Source organism: Myxocyprinus asiaticus, chromosome 37 (assembly GCF_019703515.2).
Source record: "Myxocyprinus asiaticus isolate MX2 ecotype Aquarium Trade chromosome 37, UBuf_Myxa_2, whole genome shotgun sequence".
Taxonomy (NCBI): domain Eukaryota; kingdom Metazoa; phylum Chordata; class Actinopteri; order Cypriniformes; family Catostomidae; genus Myxocyprinus; species Myxocyprinus asiaticus.
The window spans coordinates 2,938,111-2,955,289 of record NC_059380.1 but is presented as its reverse complement, the minus strand read 5'-3'; the positions used below and the strand labels follow the sequence as shown (position 1 = coordinate 2,955,289).

The 17,179-nt window shown below is 40.0% G+C and overlaps 1 protein-coding gene across 9 annotated transcripts in view; it reads left to right on the top strand.

Annotated features, from left to right (window-relative positions):
• LOC127427705 (voltage-dependent P/Q-type calcium channel subunit alpha-1A-like) overlaps positions 1 to 13,325 on the top strand; it is a 106,881-nt gene extending 93,556 nt beyond the window's left edge. For 5 of the 9 annotated variants that reach the window (XM_051675457.1, XM_051675462.1, XM_051675458.1 and 2 more), the window contains exons 42-45: positions 2,202 to 2,237; positions 6,445 to 6,661; positions 7,058 to 7,290; positions 12,087 to 13,325. In XM_051675457.1, coding sequence (XP_051531417.1) covers positions 2,202 to 2,237; positions 6,445 to 6,661; positions 7,058 to 7,290; positions 12,087 to 12,743 — 1,143 coding nt within the window. In that variant the 3' untranslated portion in view covers positions 12,744 to 13,325. Of the gene's footprint in view, positions 1 to 1,652; positions 1,671 to 2,201; positions 2,238 to 6,444; positions 6,662 to 7,057; positions 7,291 to 12,086 lie in introns of all 9 variants that reach the window. The other 4 variants (XM_051675464.1, XM_051675463.1, XM_051675459.1 and 1 more) reach the window with 3 other exon arrangements.
• Positions 13,326 to 17,179: the final 3,854 nt, after the last annotated feature.

Sequence of the window (17,179 nt, the reverse complement as noted above, 5' to 3'; positions counted from 1 at the left end):
GTGTTCATCTCGTTAACAAAATTACTGACTAAAATGTTTGTTAACAATTTTTTTTTTTTTTTTTTAGGGCTGTCACCTTTTCATGTTAATTCAATGCAATTAATTATATAAAAAATAACGTGTTAAAAAAATATGGAATATTCCTACTATCAGAGCAGTTCAAGCTTGAAGTGCCACCTGTTTTCAGCAGGAGGCAGTAAGCGAAACTCCAGCTGAACAGACCCCATTTAACATTGTTTAAAAACCAGAGTGAGACATCCCTAAAGCATCTGTCTGACACGTGTACATTGATGCGTCCTTAGAAAAGCCCTTATAATAAATCTATCTCGGACAGATTGACGAATTGAGTTTCAGAATGGATTACTGTGGACTGTAGGCCAATGATAGGCTTATTTTTTATATAATGTAAATAAATAATATATTGCCCTCCAAGCCTACTTTTTGTTTTGTTATATCAAAGCTTTACTCATCTGCTACAATGTAATGCATTTTAATTTTCTGCATTATTATTTTTATATTTTTTTTATAATTTTGCCAACAATCACAAAGATGAGATGATAAGTACACATCATGACAATAATCAAACGGCTTTGATTAAAACATACCGCTGACGAAAATATGACTTGATTTTTTTAATCCCAAAAGAATTTGTTCAAATAATCCAGTATGTTGGAAAATTTCCCTGCTGAGATTAATGAGATTAATAATTGACTGTATATCCACAACATAAACGTAATATTGCAATTTACTCAAACTACAAATTACTCTTAATTTCTCATTGCATGTAAATACCTTAACGGCTTATCCAACGTGCGCATGCTTGTTTTCGTTTTGACGGCAAAAGCAGAGAATAATCTGATGATGTAAAATCTCATGTTTTCTTGCGTTTGTAAGATTTTTTTTTTTTTTTTTTTTTTTTTAAAGCTGCTATTTGTGCAGCTGATGATTTTTGTTGTTGTTTACAATCTTTTTTTTTTATTTATTTATTTATTTTATTTTTTTTGCAATGTAACCCCTAGTAAAATCACTGTAATGCACAGGTTCTTGTGGCTTGTCACTTTATTTTACTGGACTGAAATCAGTTTGAAAACCTGTTGTGAAAACCGATCCTGCCACAAATCAACCTCTAGAGGCAGTAGCACGCTCGTTACACATGATGCAGCAACACAAACATAAACCCACAACACATGACACACAACCAGTGTAAGTACACTTACGCACATTTAATACTATTTTTTCTTTTCCCTGAAAGCCTGTGTGCTACAGTGAATAAATGCACAGTTGCAGACAAACACACATTCATATACACACACACCATTTCTCAGCCTCACATAACCTCATGATCTCTTGGTTGTCTATTTGTTGGAGATGTGTCTGGGTTGAGTATTTTGTCCGAGTGTTGAACTGGATTTTCACGATAGCAGTGTTTTTCTGTTATGTGAGACTATCAGAACAAATCAGTACCAGTCTGGGAGAAGCAATATGTGTTATGCGTTTGTGTTGTTGGAAGTGTGCTGAATATACAGTAAACCAGGAGGTCTGAGGATCCAGAGTGTTCATTGTGTGTTTGTGTATGTAGCTGGCAGTGTGTTGTGTAAAGCTGTAATGTAAATGTGTGACTCACTATTGTCTAACACTGCTCTGCCCCACAGAGTGTGCGCTCTGCTGCGGTAAGTGTGTTAGTGTGCTTCCTATCTTCCTCTACACTCGCTCAATTTTTGTCTCTTTTCTCTTTCCTTTTCCTCCTCCCCCCGACCCCTTTCTGTCAATGCTTGTATGTTTCTCTGCTCTCTCTCTTAATTCAAATGGGATCACAATCTCTCTCTCTCTCTCTCTCTCTCTGCTCTCTTCTACACTTTACTTTTTATATCTCTCTTTTTTATTTTTGGCCTCTCCCCAATCCCTTTGTTTTCTTTCTTATCGTTTTATCCTCGTCATCCTCACCATGTCCCCCATGGCTCCCTCCTTCCCTTCTACTTCCTTCCTTCCTCATTTTCTCTGTTTCCTATTTTCTTCCTTCCCTTTTCCTTTTTGTGGTTCCGGTGTCATTTGGTGGTCTTTCTGTATCCTACTCTCTCGTTGTCTCTCTCTTTTCTTTCTCACAAACACACACACACCTTCACTGCTGTGCTCTGCGTGTGTCATCCCTGTGGTTTCGTGCGTTTGTCCTGTTCTGCACACGTCTGTTTGCTGTTCAACAGCGACGGAGACACAGGCCGCGAGGAAGTAACCTCAGTGTATGTACCGTCTCTGGTTTTCTGCCTCTCTCTCTCTCTCTCTCTCTCTCTCTCTCTCTCTCTCTCTCTCTCTCTCTCTCTCTCCCTCCCTTTCCTCCATGCTCTTCCTCTTCCTCATTCTCTTCTCATTTATTGTGATTTAGGAGTCCACGTCTCTTTTTTAAGGGATGGTTCACCCAAAAATAAAAAAAATCTCTTATTTACTCACCTTCATGCCATACCAGATGTGTATGAATTTATTTCTTCTGCATATCACAAATGAAGATTTTTAGAAGAATATCTCAGCTCTGTTGGTCCATACAATGCAAGTGAATGGTGATCAGACCATTGTAGCTCCAAAATATCACATAATGGAAACATAAAAGTAATCCATACGTCTCCAGTGTTTAAATCCATGTCTTCAGAAGCGATATGATAGGTGTGGGTGAGAAACAGAACAATATTTAAGTCCTTTTTTACTATAAATCTCCACTTGAACTTAATATGGATTAAACCATCTATTCTATTCATCACTTAATTCTATTTTATTTATCTCTTTTTGTCTATATTCTATGTATCTTTATTCTATTCTATTCTATTCATCACTATTCTATATGTCCATGTTCTGTTCTGTTTTTCTATTTTCATCTATTCTATTCGTCTCTATTTGATATGTCTCTCTATTCTATTTGTCTTTATTCTGTTCTACTCTATTCTATTCATCTCTCTTCTGTTTATCTCTCTATTTTTATTTTGTTGTACTCTATTCATCACTATTTTATTCATCTATCTATTCTGTTTCTCTCTATTCTATTCTGTTCATCTCTATATCTTCTGCTCTCTGACTTTTTCCCTGTCAACTTATGCAGCCCAGTTTCCCTGTATGTATGTCTGTGTCTGCTTGTATTTTGTCTCTGTATTTCTTCTCCTGTGGACATGGGGAGCTTTTTGCTGTTCTTGTCATAGTTCATGACGCATGGATTTTTTAACAGGAATACTTTCGGCCAATAGCAGTCATGTCGCCAGCATGCCCCAATAAAGCGCATGGCATGGCATGTGTGTGAGTTTGTGACAGAGAGGAGTTAGCAAAAGGTTATTTCAATGTTCAGATCATGCTCAGATGCAGATAGACAGTTTTTTCCCAAGCAATGACTCAGTTATGTCTGTGTGCGTCCACACATGCTACAGACTCTCAGAAGACCTCTGTTCCTATGGGTGTGTGCATGGAACAGTGTGCTTGGCTGAATTTGGCTGAATTGGGTTGTGTGTGCTCAGCTATGGCAGAGAGGGCAACGAGCAATGAGTATTTTAAGGTTCTGCTTGTATTAGAAAATGCTGCTGTGCATGTAAGGCATGCTATAAGATCTATCTATCTATCTATCTATCTATCTATCTATCTGTCTATCTGTCTGTCTATCTATCTATCTATCTATCTATCTATCTATCTATCTATCTATCTGTCTATCTGTCTATCTATCTATCTATCTATCTATCTATCTATCTATCTGTCTATCTGTCTGTCTATCTATCTATCTATCTGTCTATCTATCTATCTATCTATCTATCTATCTATCTATCTGTCTATCTGTCTGTCTATCTATCTATCTATCTATCTATCTATCTATACATCTATCTGTCTATCTTCCTTCTTGTCTGTCTGTCTGTCTATGACTGTCTGTCTGTGTGTGCCTGTCTATCTCTCTGTATTTCTGTCTATCTATCTTCTTGTATATCTGTCTATTAGGGGTGATAATGTGATTAGTCAATAACGACAACGTCGACAATAAAAAACTCGACAAAAATGTTCGTTGTCAAGCAGTCGTTTTTAATGTCATTTAACGTAACATGAGATCACATTAAACTCTAATGATGATGCATGAGAGCAGCACTGCAGTTCTCGCCTGACTGAGGAGAGGAAGAATTACACAGATCACAATCCAGATGAACTCTAAACTTTCCAAACATCTTCAGATGATGTAGATCGCAAAGTATGCGGGAATTATAATGCAAAAATACAAAATAAGTAAATAGAGAAGCACTCTTGTTGTGGAATAAGTGGAGCCGGAGCTCTTTAAAGGAAACACCCCGGCATTACATCTTAAATGCACTTACATTTAATGCGTTATAGCTTTAATAAAGTTCAAATAATAAGGAAGTAGATCATGTAAATAACTACAAACTCCAAAACTGGCATTTCTCTGTGCGGTCAGTGCCTCTTCTATGAGTTGCGTGAAGTGTCGCGCACGCTTAATGCAGCTAGATTATAACATGATGGCTCGCGACTTATTGAACCATAATATATGTGTCACTGTGCATTTCTTATCGTGAAGAAAACTGGTAATCCGCAGCTTTATTAATAAGAGAGAGTTTGTTTTTTTTGTGAGTTAAAGATGGATTGAAGTGAACAGAAAGGTGAGAGAGGGTAGTCTTCGCCCCATTATACACGGCAACAAAATACATTTTTGATTTGTTTTTGTTTTGGCTTGTTTTCCAATATAAATATCTAAAACTCCTTTAAAACAATGTACATTATCTTTAGCAGCTATTCTACAGAAGAAATTTTTTTTATCTGAGAATGTTGAATATAATATTAAAAATACAAATATTTTAAAATATCTAAAAATCCTTTAAAAAAAGATGCATTCACCTGAGAAGCAGCATATACGATGTTTAGACTTGCTTTTAGAGAATAGATCTTGAATATTAGTATATTTTGTCTTTACTGCACTCGCAGAAGTATAAAGAATGAAAAAATACATGTATATATAAAATACACTTACTGTATATTTAAGATGCATTCTCTTAAAGCAAGTCTAAATATCTTATATGTTGTTTCTCAAGTAAATGGATCTTGTTTTAAGGATCTTTAGACAATTTTAAATGGAAAACAAGACAAAAATACTTGATAACAATAGGATTTTTTGCAGTGAATTTCTTTACTGAATTAAACTTAAAAGTATTTTTTTTCCTTTAATTCAGTGAATATCATTTAGAAGTATTTTTAAAAGATGATTTTGTCCTCTTTATTGTTAGTAAGCACGTATAATACAACCTTTTAAGTCGAGGCACAAGCTGAATAATCGGTTAAGAGCTAATGATTAATCGTTGCAATAATCGCCGAATAGTCGAATAATCGTACTAATAACCATTAGATTAAATGATTATCAAAATAATCATTAGTTGCAGCCCTACTGTCTGTATATCTGTCTATCATCTGTCTGTCTGTCTGATTGTCTGTCTGTCTGTCTGTCTGTCTTCCTTCCAGTCTGGATTGTCTGTCTGTCTGTCTGTCTGTGTGTGTCTGTCTGTCTGTCTATCTATCTTTCTTGTATGTCTGCCTGTCTATATATCTGTCTACCATCTGTCTGTCTGACTGTCTGTCTGTCTGTCTGTCTTCCTTCCAGTCTGGATGTTTGTCTATATGTCTGTCTGTCTGTGTGTCTATCTGTCTGTCTGTCTGTCTGTCTATATATCTGTCTATCATCTATCTGTCTGACTGTCTGTCTGTTTGTCTTCCTTCCAGTCTGGATGTCTGTCTGTCTGTCTGTCTATATATCTGTCTATCATCTATCTGTCTGACTGTCTGACTGTCTGTCTGTCTGTCTTCCTTCCAGTCTGTCTGTCTGTCTGTCTGTTTATTTGTTTGTTTGTCTGTTTATCTGTCTGTCTGTCTATCTATCTTCCTTCCTGTTTGTCTGTCTATCTATCTGTCTATCATCTATCTGTCTGTCTGTCTGTCTGTCTTCCTTCCAATCTTTCTGTCTGTTTGTTTTTCTGTCTATCTGTCTGTCTATGTGTCTTTCTTTCTGTCTATATGTCTCTCTGTCTGTCTTTCTGTCTGTCTGTCTGTCTGTCTATCTGTCTGTCTCTCTATTTATCTTTCTTTCTGTCTGTCTTACTCTTTTACTTTCTCCCTTTATCAGTCAACACAATATCCATCTCTTTCTCTCTGTATTTTCCTCTAGAGCTCCACCGCTTTTCCTGTTGACCTCTATTTCTCTTTCCGTCCTCGTTGAGCATGACCAATATTCTTGTGCATTGGTTTTCTCTGTGGGTGTGGAATGGACTGAGTGCTAAGCTGACCGTATTCAAATATTGCACCATATGCATACAAATGCACTTGTAACACTGCATACAATCAAGCCCTTATTTGAAATCACATTTCAATGTAACCGTCTGTCTTTTCCCACTCTTTGTCTTCCTTTTCTTTTTCTTTCTTTATCTGTAGACCATCACAGACACAAGTCCAATGCGGCGCTCTACGTCCTCATTGGTTCACGGACGTTCGGGTCGAGGCGTGCGATTGGACGATTACTCTCTGGAGCGGGTGGTGTCAGAGGAGGGTCACAGACATGGTCCACGAAGGAGAGAACGAGAGCGGGAGAGAGATCGCAGTCACCGCACCTCAGAGAGATCCCTAACCCGCTATACAGACGCAGACACAGGTCACACAACTGAATACACACATAGACCCTGTTTAGATCCATCCATCTCAGGTGATCTAATCACAAGTGGTCAAGCGAGACCCATCGCCATTTACACCTGGTCTTAATTTGCATTTCAATGCATCTCTTTTGAGCATTTGTGAGTGGTGCTGGATTTCAAGCTGAATTCTCATGGGGATTTTTTTTGACCACCTCTGAATGTTGTTGAAGTGGATGAATCTCAAAACGTTTTGGGCCCTGTTTACACCTGCACTTAGCATCGTACCATTACATACCCTCACTACACATACATTATAAATCAACAACAGCACTTTCCCCATACTTAATTTCATTTTGAGGGTCTGATGGCAATGTCTTGTGCTGCCTCATCTCACATCTCTGTTTTGAATTCATCAGGTCTGGGCACGGATCTTAGCACCACTACACAGTCAGGTGATCTTCCACCTAAAGAGAGAGAGCGAGAGCGGGGTCGAGCAAAAGACCGCCACCACCACCACCATCATCATCACCACCACAGCTCGGTGGATAAGGAGCGGTACAGTCATGAGCGGGACTACCATCGTCATCCTCACGACAGATGCGACCGCCACTGGTCCCGCTCACCGAGTGAGGGCCGAGGTCACCGACAGGTGGGCCACACACAAACAAACACACACACTGAAATAGCCATTTTATATTTACGTGCAAATTGAATAAGCATAAAATGCAAGCAGCATACATGTAGAATTATAGAAATAATCCAGGTTATTTTTAACTTAATGTACCGCATGCTGTCGATTACCACTGAGAATAATTTTGACTCGCCCCTCAGTTTGTAAAAACAAATAAAACCTTGACACTTAGGACTGGTGTATTCCAATTCATTTATAAGTACACTATATTGCCAAAAGTATTCGCTCATCTGCCTTTAGACGCATATGAACTTAAGTGACATCCCATTCTTAATCCATAGGGTTTAATATGACATCGGCCCACCCTTTGCAGCTATAACAGCTTCAGCTCTTCTGGGAAGGCTTTCCACAAGGTTTAGGAGTGTGTTTATGGGAATTTTTGACCATTCTTCCAGAAGCGCATTTGTGAGGTCAGACACTGATGTTGGACGAGAAGGCCTGGCTCGCAGTCTTCGCTCTAATTCATCCCAAAGGTGCTCTATCGGGTTGAGGTCAGGACTCTGGCCAGTCAAGTTCTTCCACACCAAACTCGCTCATCCATGTCTTTATGGACCTTGCTTTTTGCACTGGTGCGCAGTCATGTTGGAACAGGAAGGGGCCATCCCCAAACTGTTCCCACAAAGTTGGGAGCATGGAATTGTCCAAAATCTCTTGGTATGCTGAAGCATTCAGAGTTCCTTTCACTGGAACTAAGGGGCCAAGCCCAGCTCCTGAAAAACAACCCCACACCATAATCCCCCCTCCACCAAACTTCACATTTGGCACAATGCAGTCAGACAAGTACCGTTCTCCTGGCAACCGCCAAACCCAGACTCGTCCATCAGATTGCCAGATGGAGAAGCGTGATTCGTCACTCCAGAGAACGCGTCTCCACTGCTCTAGAGTCCAGTGGCGGCGTGCTTTACACCACTGCATCCGACGCTTTGCATTGCACTTGGTGATGTATGGCTTGGATGCAGCTGCTCGGCCATGGAAACCCATTCCATGAAGCTCTCTACGCACTGTTCTTGAGCTAATCTGAAGGCCACATGAACTTTGGAGGTCTGTAGCGATTGACTCTGCAGAAAGTTGGCGACCTCTGCGCACTATGCGCCTCAGCATCCGCTGACCCCGCTCTGTCATTTTACGTGGCCTACCACTTTGTGGCTGAGTTGCTGTCATTCCCAATCGCTTCCACTTTGTTATAATACCACTGACAGTTGACTGTGGAATATTTAGTAGCGAGGAAATTTCACGACTGAACTTGTTGCACAGGTGGCATCCTATCACAGTACCACGCTGGAATTCACTGAGCTCCTGAGAGCGGCCCATTCTTTCACAAATGTTTGTAGAAGCAGTTTGTAGAAGCAGTCTGCATGCCTAGGTGCTTCATTTTATACACCTATACAATTATTTGGATGGGTGAGTGAATACTTTTGGCAATATAGTGTATAATTCACAAAAAAAAAAAAAAAGGTCATAATTTTCTCACCCTCGCGATCTTCATTTGAACGATTCAGTAATCTCGATTTTTGCTTTTTTTTAAAGAAAAGGAGGAACGAGTCGAAATTATTTTTTGTGGTAATCAACATTATGCCACAAATCCTGTCTACTGAGCTTGACTTGTATCGAACCCAGAACATTCCTTTAAATCCCAAGATCGATGCGAGTAAAGGCTGAACCACACTTTAAGCCAGTTCATGAACACAGACGCATTTTGCTACTCAAGCTCGATTTCACGCGTCATTACGTTCTGAAATGTGTCCGAGCGCAATTCATAACCCAAATGCGCGTTGCATTTTCAGCATTGGGCCGCTATAGCGTTAGTGTGAACTGGCCGCTTCAATGGTGAATTTTCTTTTTTAAGTCAACTACTATCATTGCAGAACAACAGTTTTGTATTGTATCAACAATAGTATTTGTATTTGTATCAACAATATTGCTGAGCAGGTAAGCTAAGGTCGATATATTTATAGTAATTTACCTGAATAACTTTAAATCCAGCTTACTGGCTCCAACATTTGAAGGTAACTCTATCGCCCCCTTAAGTACTGAGGTTTGTTACCGCCATAGTAACGCAAGAATGCACGTTAAGCATGTTCAACCGGACCGCGCTTTGGTAATGTGGTGGCCAAGCGATCATATCTGCGTTCACGTATTTGCTTAGAGTATGCTTCGGTCTTAAAGCACTCACTCATGCGACCAAATATCGTGTCTGTAATTTGCCACAGGCTGGTAAATTTTCAGATTTGACTCATCAGTGAAGAAGTTCAGCACCGAGATCCTTTCACTGCGTGTTGAGAGAAAAAGTTTGGTTTGACTCGTTACGTGTAATGTGTGTCCAAAGACGAGATCCACGAAGTTCATTTGTTATTGTGAATAATATCTCATGATAATACCCTTTCTATTATTTACATGAAGTTGTTGATCAAAAACAATATAGCGCATGGATGCAAATGCACTCTCGTTAATATGCACTCAACTGAAACACTTCTGTTAGACACTCACTGATGAACTGCCGCTATTCTTAAAGAGACGGTACCATTTTAGCACTTGTTCTACATGTCAGTGTAAACACTTGCAAACAGTACAAATTGTGCATGTAAACAATAAACATATAGCAAAATAAACTGTATATATGCAAGATTAAATATGCAATTTAAAGACATAATTATTAATAGAATGCATGGAATTTGTACATTTTTAAATAGCTAAAGTGTGACAAAAATTAGAAAAAACGAATGATTATAAAATCAGTATTCTGCACCAAACACTGAGAGCTTATACATTATCCATGTTGCTTTAGTGCATAGGCTCAAAAAATCAAATCCAAGGAAAGGAAAAGCTTGCACACAATGTCCATAGTAATAAACTTCAAGGATATTTGTTACGAGGCCAAAAAAGTGCAAAAAGTGCCAAAGAACTCAGTACAGGAACAAAACATTTTCGATTTATATTGTCATCGGTGTCCAAGTAATAAAAGCGCACCGTTTTCCATTTATAGGTCAGAGTAAAAAGTTCACCATAACTCTTCTAGTTGATGCATACTCAAATATTCAAAAAGATGTCATAGACATGCATTATACTTTCATATATGGTATACTAGCATACACACATATCAAGGGAAATACATACATATATGCATAAATATACACGTACATACCTACATACGTTTTGTTCCTGCACTGAGCACTTTGCCACTTTTTGCACTTTTTTGGCCTCTTAGTAAATATTCTTGAAGTTTGTTTCTATGGACATTTAATATGTAAGCAAAATGGACATTATAACTGAAGTATACCCAAATGAATCAGAAATCGGAATCGAATCGACAGTTTGTGAATCAGAATCGAATCAGGAAATCTGTATCAATACCCAACCCTAATCAATGCAACCAGGAATGTGTATTAAGAAAGTAAATGCCATCAATTACGTGTTCACAACATTTTTAATAACTGAAGTACTATTTAAATTTATTAAAGTGATAGTTCACTCAAAAATGAAAATTGTCTCATTATTTACTCACCCTCATGCCATCCCAGATGTGTATGACTTTTTTTTCTGCAGAACACAAATGAAAATTTTTAGAAGAATATTTCAGCTCTGTATCAAGATGTTTGGGTGTCAAAATTTTGAAGACCCAAACATCACATAAAGGTGGCATAAAAGTAATCCATAAGACTCCAGTGGTTAAATCCATATTTTCTGAAGCAATATGATGGGTGTGGGTAAGAAATAGATCAATATTTAAGTCCATTTTTGATAGAAATTCTTCTTCCTGCCCAGTTGGTGGCGATATGCATGAAGAATGTGAATCACCAAAAACACAAGAAGAAGAATGTGAAAGTGAAAGTTAGTGGAGGTGAATTTATATTAAAATTGGACTTAAATATTGATCTGTTTCTCACCCACACCTATCAAATCGCTTCTGGAGACATTGATTTAACCACTGGAGTCGTCTGGATTACTTTAATGCTGACTAATGTCATTTTTGGAGCTTTAAAATGATGGCATCCATTCACTTGCATTGTATGGACCAAAAGATCTGAGAAATTCTTCTAAAAATCTTCATTTGTGTTCTGCTGAAGAAAGAAAGTCACACATCTGGGATGGCATGAGGGTGAGTAAATGATGAGAGAATTTTCATTTTTGGGTGAACCATCCCTTTAACAGTGGTAATCAAAAGCATGCCACAGATGAGTTGAAAATAACCCTGAATAGTAATTTAGCTCACATTTTGATACCAACTGCATGATTAAATTAGTCACATCCTTACAAAACATCTAGTATCTAGAGCACACGCTCTCACACAGCATTTTAAAATATCCCATCATTCAGTTGACTCAGACATTTCTGTCTGTGAGTCCGTGTTTTAGAACCTTTTTTGCAGTAATCTGCCATGTGGAGCCTAAGGGAAACGTATAGTGACCGTATCATGACTGCTTACTGAAATCAGTTTCTCTTTCTTTTGTTATTCTTTTGTTTATCTTCTTTTCTCACTGTTGTTTCTGTCCATTGTTCTCGATGTGACTCGTGGCTTCTCTGTGTCTGCTGTTTTGCCTCATTGCCGGTTTGTTTCTTTCTGGTTTTATCGATGTTGTTGTTTCCACACACCTTCTCTCTCTTTCTCTCTCTCTCTCTCTCTCTCTTGCTCTCTCTCTATCTATATCTCTTTTAATCTCTCTCTCCTCTTCCTCTTGCCGGTGTGTGCTCCTCTCTTTCGTTCAACGTTAATTTTGTGGTGTTTTTTTATTTGCCTTGTTTTAATTTTCATGTAGGGCAGTAGTTCCGTGAGCGGGAGCCCCGTTCCCTCGACGTCGGGGACCAGCACCCCCCGGCGTGGCCGTCGGCAGCTGCCCCAGACCCCGTCCACACCACGCCCTCACGTCACCTACTCCCCCGCCATCCGCAAGCCTCCATACGGCTCGCCGGGACAGGGGCGACTCCACTCCCCTTCCCCGCGCAACTTCTCCCCGCCGGGTCACGAACCGCCCTACCATCTCCCGCCCTCCCGCCATGCCTCGCCCCATCATGGCTCACCCCGGCACACCTCCCCACGGTCCCCCAGGCACGCTTCACCCAAATCACCACGCCATGGCCGCTGGGGCCCGCCGCCGGACAGCCTGGAGGGCGACGGATCATTTTACAACCGGGACTACGAATACGAACACCACCATGAGCCGCCTGCCTACGAGCAGAGTCTGTCGCAGGGCAACCCCCATCCTCATTCACAACCTCACCCCCGTTCGCCAAGGACTGCTCGTCAGGGGCCTCCCCTCCACCCACGCCGCATGCCTAATGGCTACCGTTCTTCCTCGCCCTCCCCGCACCACCGCGGCCCCCACCCGGGCCCGAATCGGCCACCGCACGGCCGCGGGCCCCGGAAGGGGCTGCACGAACCCTATAGCGAGACGGACGAGGATGATTGGTGCTAGCGCACAGGGTGACCAGGAGGGGGCGCCACTCATCGTAAGCCAACTAGCGTTGAGACGTTGATGCAGAGCTGCAGGGAGAGAGGGGGTGGAAGGGGACGTGGAATAGATGGACGTATGAGACTCTCAAAGAGGGAAAAGAGCTCTAACTTCAGCTCCCCTACTCCCTCTCTTTTGCCTTTTCCTGCTCTCTGGACTACATTTCCCGTGATGCAAGGGAATGTTTTGGGGAGCGTATGAGAGATATGTGGGGTTTAGATGGACTGAGCTTTAAAGTTCAGTGTTTCTGTGTTTGATTGCTCCGCCCAGACTGAGCAAGACCAGTTGCTTCTTGTCGATGAAAAAGAGCTCTCAATCAAAAAAGCAAAGTTGAAAATGAAGCCAGAACCCCTTTTCCCCTCACATATTCCTTTTGAAATCCACCCCCCCCCCAAAAAAAATGAAAGTAAATCAAAGACTTTGATGAAGTGCTCTTGAAAAAACAAGAGCTCTACCTATTGCAAAACCAGCCCTTGCGCTGGCTGATATCGATGAGTTTTATCATCTACATTTACTGTTACCAACTCAAGATGTTGAATGACCTCATCACCTGGGGGGAGGGGTTAACCGCAGAAGAGGCGTGGCATATACAAGGACCCAAGAGGAGCCCGGTGGGTGGGTGGGGCAAATCAAGAAGCCACGCCCACAAACTGCCACTAAGCCCTGACCAGAAAAAGCATCTTCAGAAAAGAGCGCAAAGGCAGATGAGGGAGAGACTGAAAGACTATTTTCTCTTCACAATGTCTTCAATTGATTACTTCTTCTTTTTGAACATTTGGAGCTTGGTTATTCTGTTGCATTTGCTCAGCTTTCTTTAATATTTTTGGACTAAAATCTGATGGAAACTTGCATGATTGGTTAAAAAAAAAAAAAAACAAGAATATATATATATATATATATATATATATATATATATATATATATATATATATATATATATCAGACAGAAGATTTACTGTGGGAATGGGACAGTGGGGTTGATAGCTCTTTTTTTTCATTACGTTGGAGAAAGTTCTTTCTCTCGTTTTCTCCCTGTTGCTCTCGCCATGTCTACAGATCGTCTAATGTGCATATGGAGTTTATAGATTTAGAAAGACAAATCTGAAGGTATTTTCTATGTTATATCCATCTGAGGATCCCAGATGATGTTCTGCACTGTTTATTATTACCTTGGATTGCACTAAAAATGAGCTCCCTCATCACGGCTCTGTCAGCCATGGCTGCAAACAGAGAGAGAAACAGGGGAAGAGAAATTCTCCTTACTATTGTCAAGAACAATAGTCTTTATATGATGAAACCTATCTTAAATGCAATTGATGACAATGACGGTGATGCTGATGAAGACAGATGTGGTCATGTGACTTTGTCGTATTGTTTTTGGGAGTTTTGTCTGATGGCCATCATTTACTTGCGTTTATGTTTCCGTTCTATAAGGGTGCAGTCCCGATAGCATCCTGAAGTTCACGTACTTGTGACCTCAGATGAGTAGAATATTCCTATCTGAAGTGAATAGTCGTTCGGGTCAGACCTCATGAATGTTTCAAAGGGGAAAGTTTTAAAACAATTCAGGGTTCATTCCATAATAATTTCTCAACAGATAAAGTGTGATCTGGAGAAGCGCATATTTACTGAGGGTCTGTTTTTACCTCCTGAAATATCATTTCACAGCTAATGTAGAGCTAATGCAAGTTAGTTTTTTGGGTGATGAATGTTGTTGTTTACTCTTTGTCCACTCTGTGGTGCTGTTGCGCAGACTAGACTATGGACAAACAATCCTATATACACTTATAGTCCCCAGAAGGCGCTATTGCATTTGCAGAACGGTCCCACAAGGCGTCGTAGCACGGTATGGGCTGTCCGTCAAAGCTGTTCTTTGACTATTTCGAGAATTTTGACCTGAAGTGTAGGAGACGAAGTAACTGGATACGATTCTTCCACCCTGCCTTCCTGTTCCCTGCCATGGGGAGCTTGTATGTCTTTGGCTGCTTGCTCAATCTGAGACCCCTCGCCCCCTTCTGCTCAGGATACAACGAAACAGCCAAACATATATATGTATATATATATATATATATATATATATATATATATATATATATATATATATATATATATATATAAAGCTCTGGAAAAAATTAAGAGACCACTGCAAAATTATCAGTTTCTCTGGATTTACTATTTATAGGTATGTGTTTGAGTAAAATGAACATTTTTGTTTTATTCTATAAAGTACTGACAACATTTCTCCCAAATTCCGAATACAAATATTTTCATTTAGAGCATTTATTTGCAGAAAATGACAGCTGGTCAAAATAACAAAAAAGATGCAGTGTTTTCAGACCTCGAATAATGTAAACAAGTTCATATTCATTTATAAACAATACAATATTAATGTTTTAACTTAGGAAGAGTTCAGAAATCAATATTTGGTGGAATAACCCTGATTTTCAATCACAGCTTTCATGCATCTTGGCATGCTCTCTACCAGTCTTTCACATTGCTGTTGGGTGACTTTATGCCACTCCTGGCGCAAAAATTCAAGCAGCTCAGCTTTGTTTGATGGCTTGTGGCCATCCACCTTCCTCATGATCACATTCCAGAGGTTTTCAATGGGGTTCAGGTCTTGAGATTGGACTGGCCATGACAGGGTCTTGATCCAGTGGTCCTCCATCCCAGGGGTGTATAGGTGTGGCCTACTGTCATTGAACCTGTCCAGCTGACCCACACTCATCTGACCATCTCAAAACATATGACATTACAATTAGAGGTTGAACGATATATCGGTTTTACCGATTAAACAGCAACAATAGTGGCTTTTTTGAACTATCGGTTATCAGCAAAATTCGCCCCCGATATTTTCCAGTAGTGTTTTTATTTGTTTGTTTTATTTGTCAGTGTTTTTCCATTTTATTTTCGGGGATTGAGGGGTGTCCACATTGCTACAGTAGATTATAAAATTCACACTCTTAATAGGTTTTGTTAAGTACTTACAGTATTTACAGAAAAGGAAAAAGTCTTCTGTTTTTTATACCAGATTACCAGAATACCAGACAATTATGCACATGATCGTTGATAATCTACTATTAAGGAATCACTGGGCATAAAATATTTTTAGCTTGATGATGGGTACTTTATAGTGTTTATACTGTAATATGTTGTCAACGACTGTAAGAGGGCATGTTTTGTTTACATTATGTCTTTGTGTGAGCTGGGAGCACAGACACCCCTGTATTTCGGTATTGTTTATGGTTAAACGTCTTGTGTTATTCAACACATTTTTTGTGTGGGTATAACTGGGATTTTGGTTGCACAATAAACTGCATCTGGGATTTTATTCATTTTGGACTGTTGTAGCCTCTATGCCTGTAAATCGATTTTAAAAACTATCATCCGATTAATCAGTTATCAGCCTTTTCCATCATCTTAGTTATCGGTATCAGAAAAATCCAATATCGGTCGACCTCTAATTGCAATAGGCTTCTTTCAAAGTCTGCAGATTTTACCGAGCATTTGATTGATATTCCACATAGAAATGTCCATATTGCAGATGTAAAAAGAGTCTTGGTACACAAACAGCTCAGAAGAGTTCAGTTTGTTTTCCATCCTGTTCTTACCGCCATCCTGTCCCAGAATCAGATAAAATCCCCAGCACAAGGGACATTCTCATCCCATTTTTTCCCTTGCCAACCCATATCCAAGACTTCTAGGGAGGAATCCACTGTTTTCTGGGTGTTTGTTGACGTTTGGCCCACATTTACCCTCCCTTAACCCCTGGTTAGATGCACATGGGTCCAGATGAACCTGCAGAGCCACAGTGCCTTCTGTTCTAGTGTCGCACACTAACCCGTCCTCTGCCTCTCTTCCCCTCTCCCTACTATCTCTCTCTCTCAATGTGATGGACTCAGTCACACTACGCCTTAACAAGTCCCCATGTCTGCGCTATCTGCTGGGCTTTTTAAAGACAGGGAGGCATGGTTACACGATGGGGGAAAATCCCAGTTACTCTGAGAGTAATGAAGGGAAATGACAACCAAGTTCGGTCAGGGTGTCTCTCTTAGCAGTGCTTCCTCAAGTGGATGGCAGCCGTTTTTGATTCGTCTCACCCTGCTTGTTGCATTAAATATTGGAGGGATCGTTCTACTTTCTCAGGTCTTTTGCAAAAGGACAGGAAGGCTTATTTTTGTCAGGCATGAATGTTAGTTAGACCTTTTGCATGGTTAATGTTAGCCCCTTTTTGAAGTTCTCTTGGTCTTGTATTCTTTTGCCGAAAAACACTTGAAATGACATTGAAATGCAGCATATATGCTCCATTTTTGGCGGTTTTAAGAGTTTAAGTATGCGAGTAAGACTGGTGCACCATTCTTTGGCTCTGCTTGTTCATCGGTTTGGTTCTGACCCTCTTT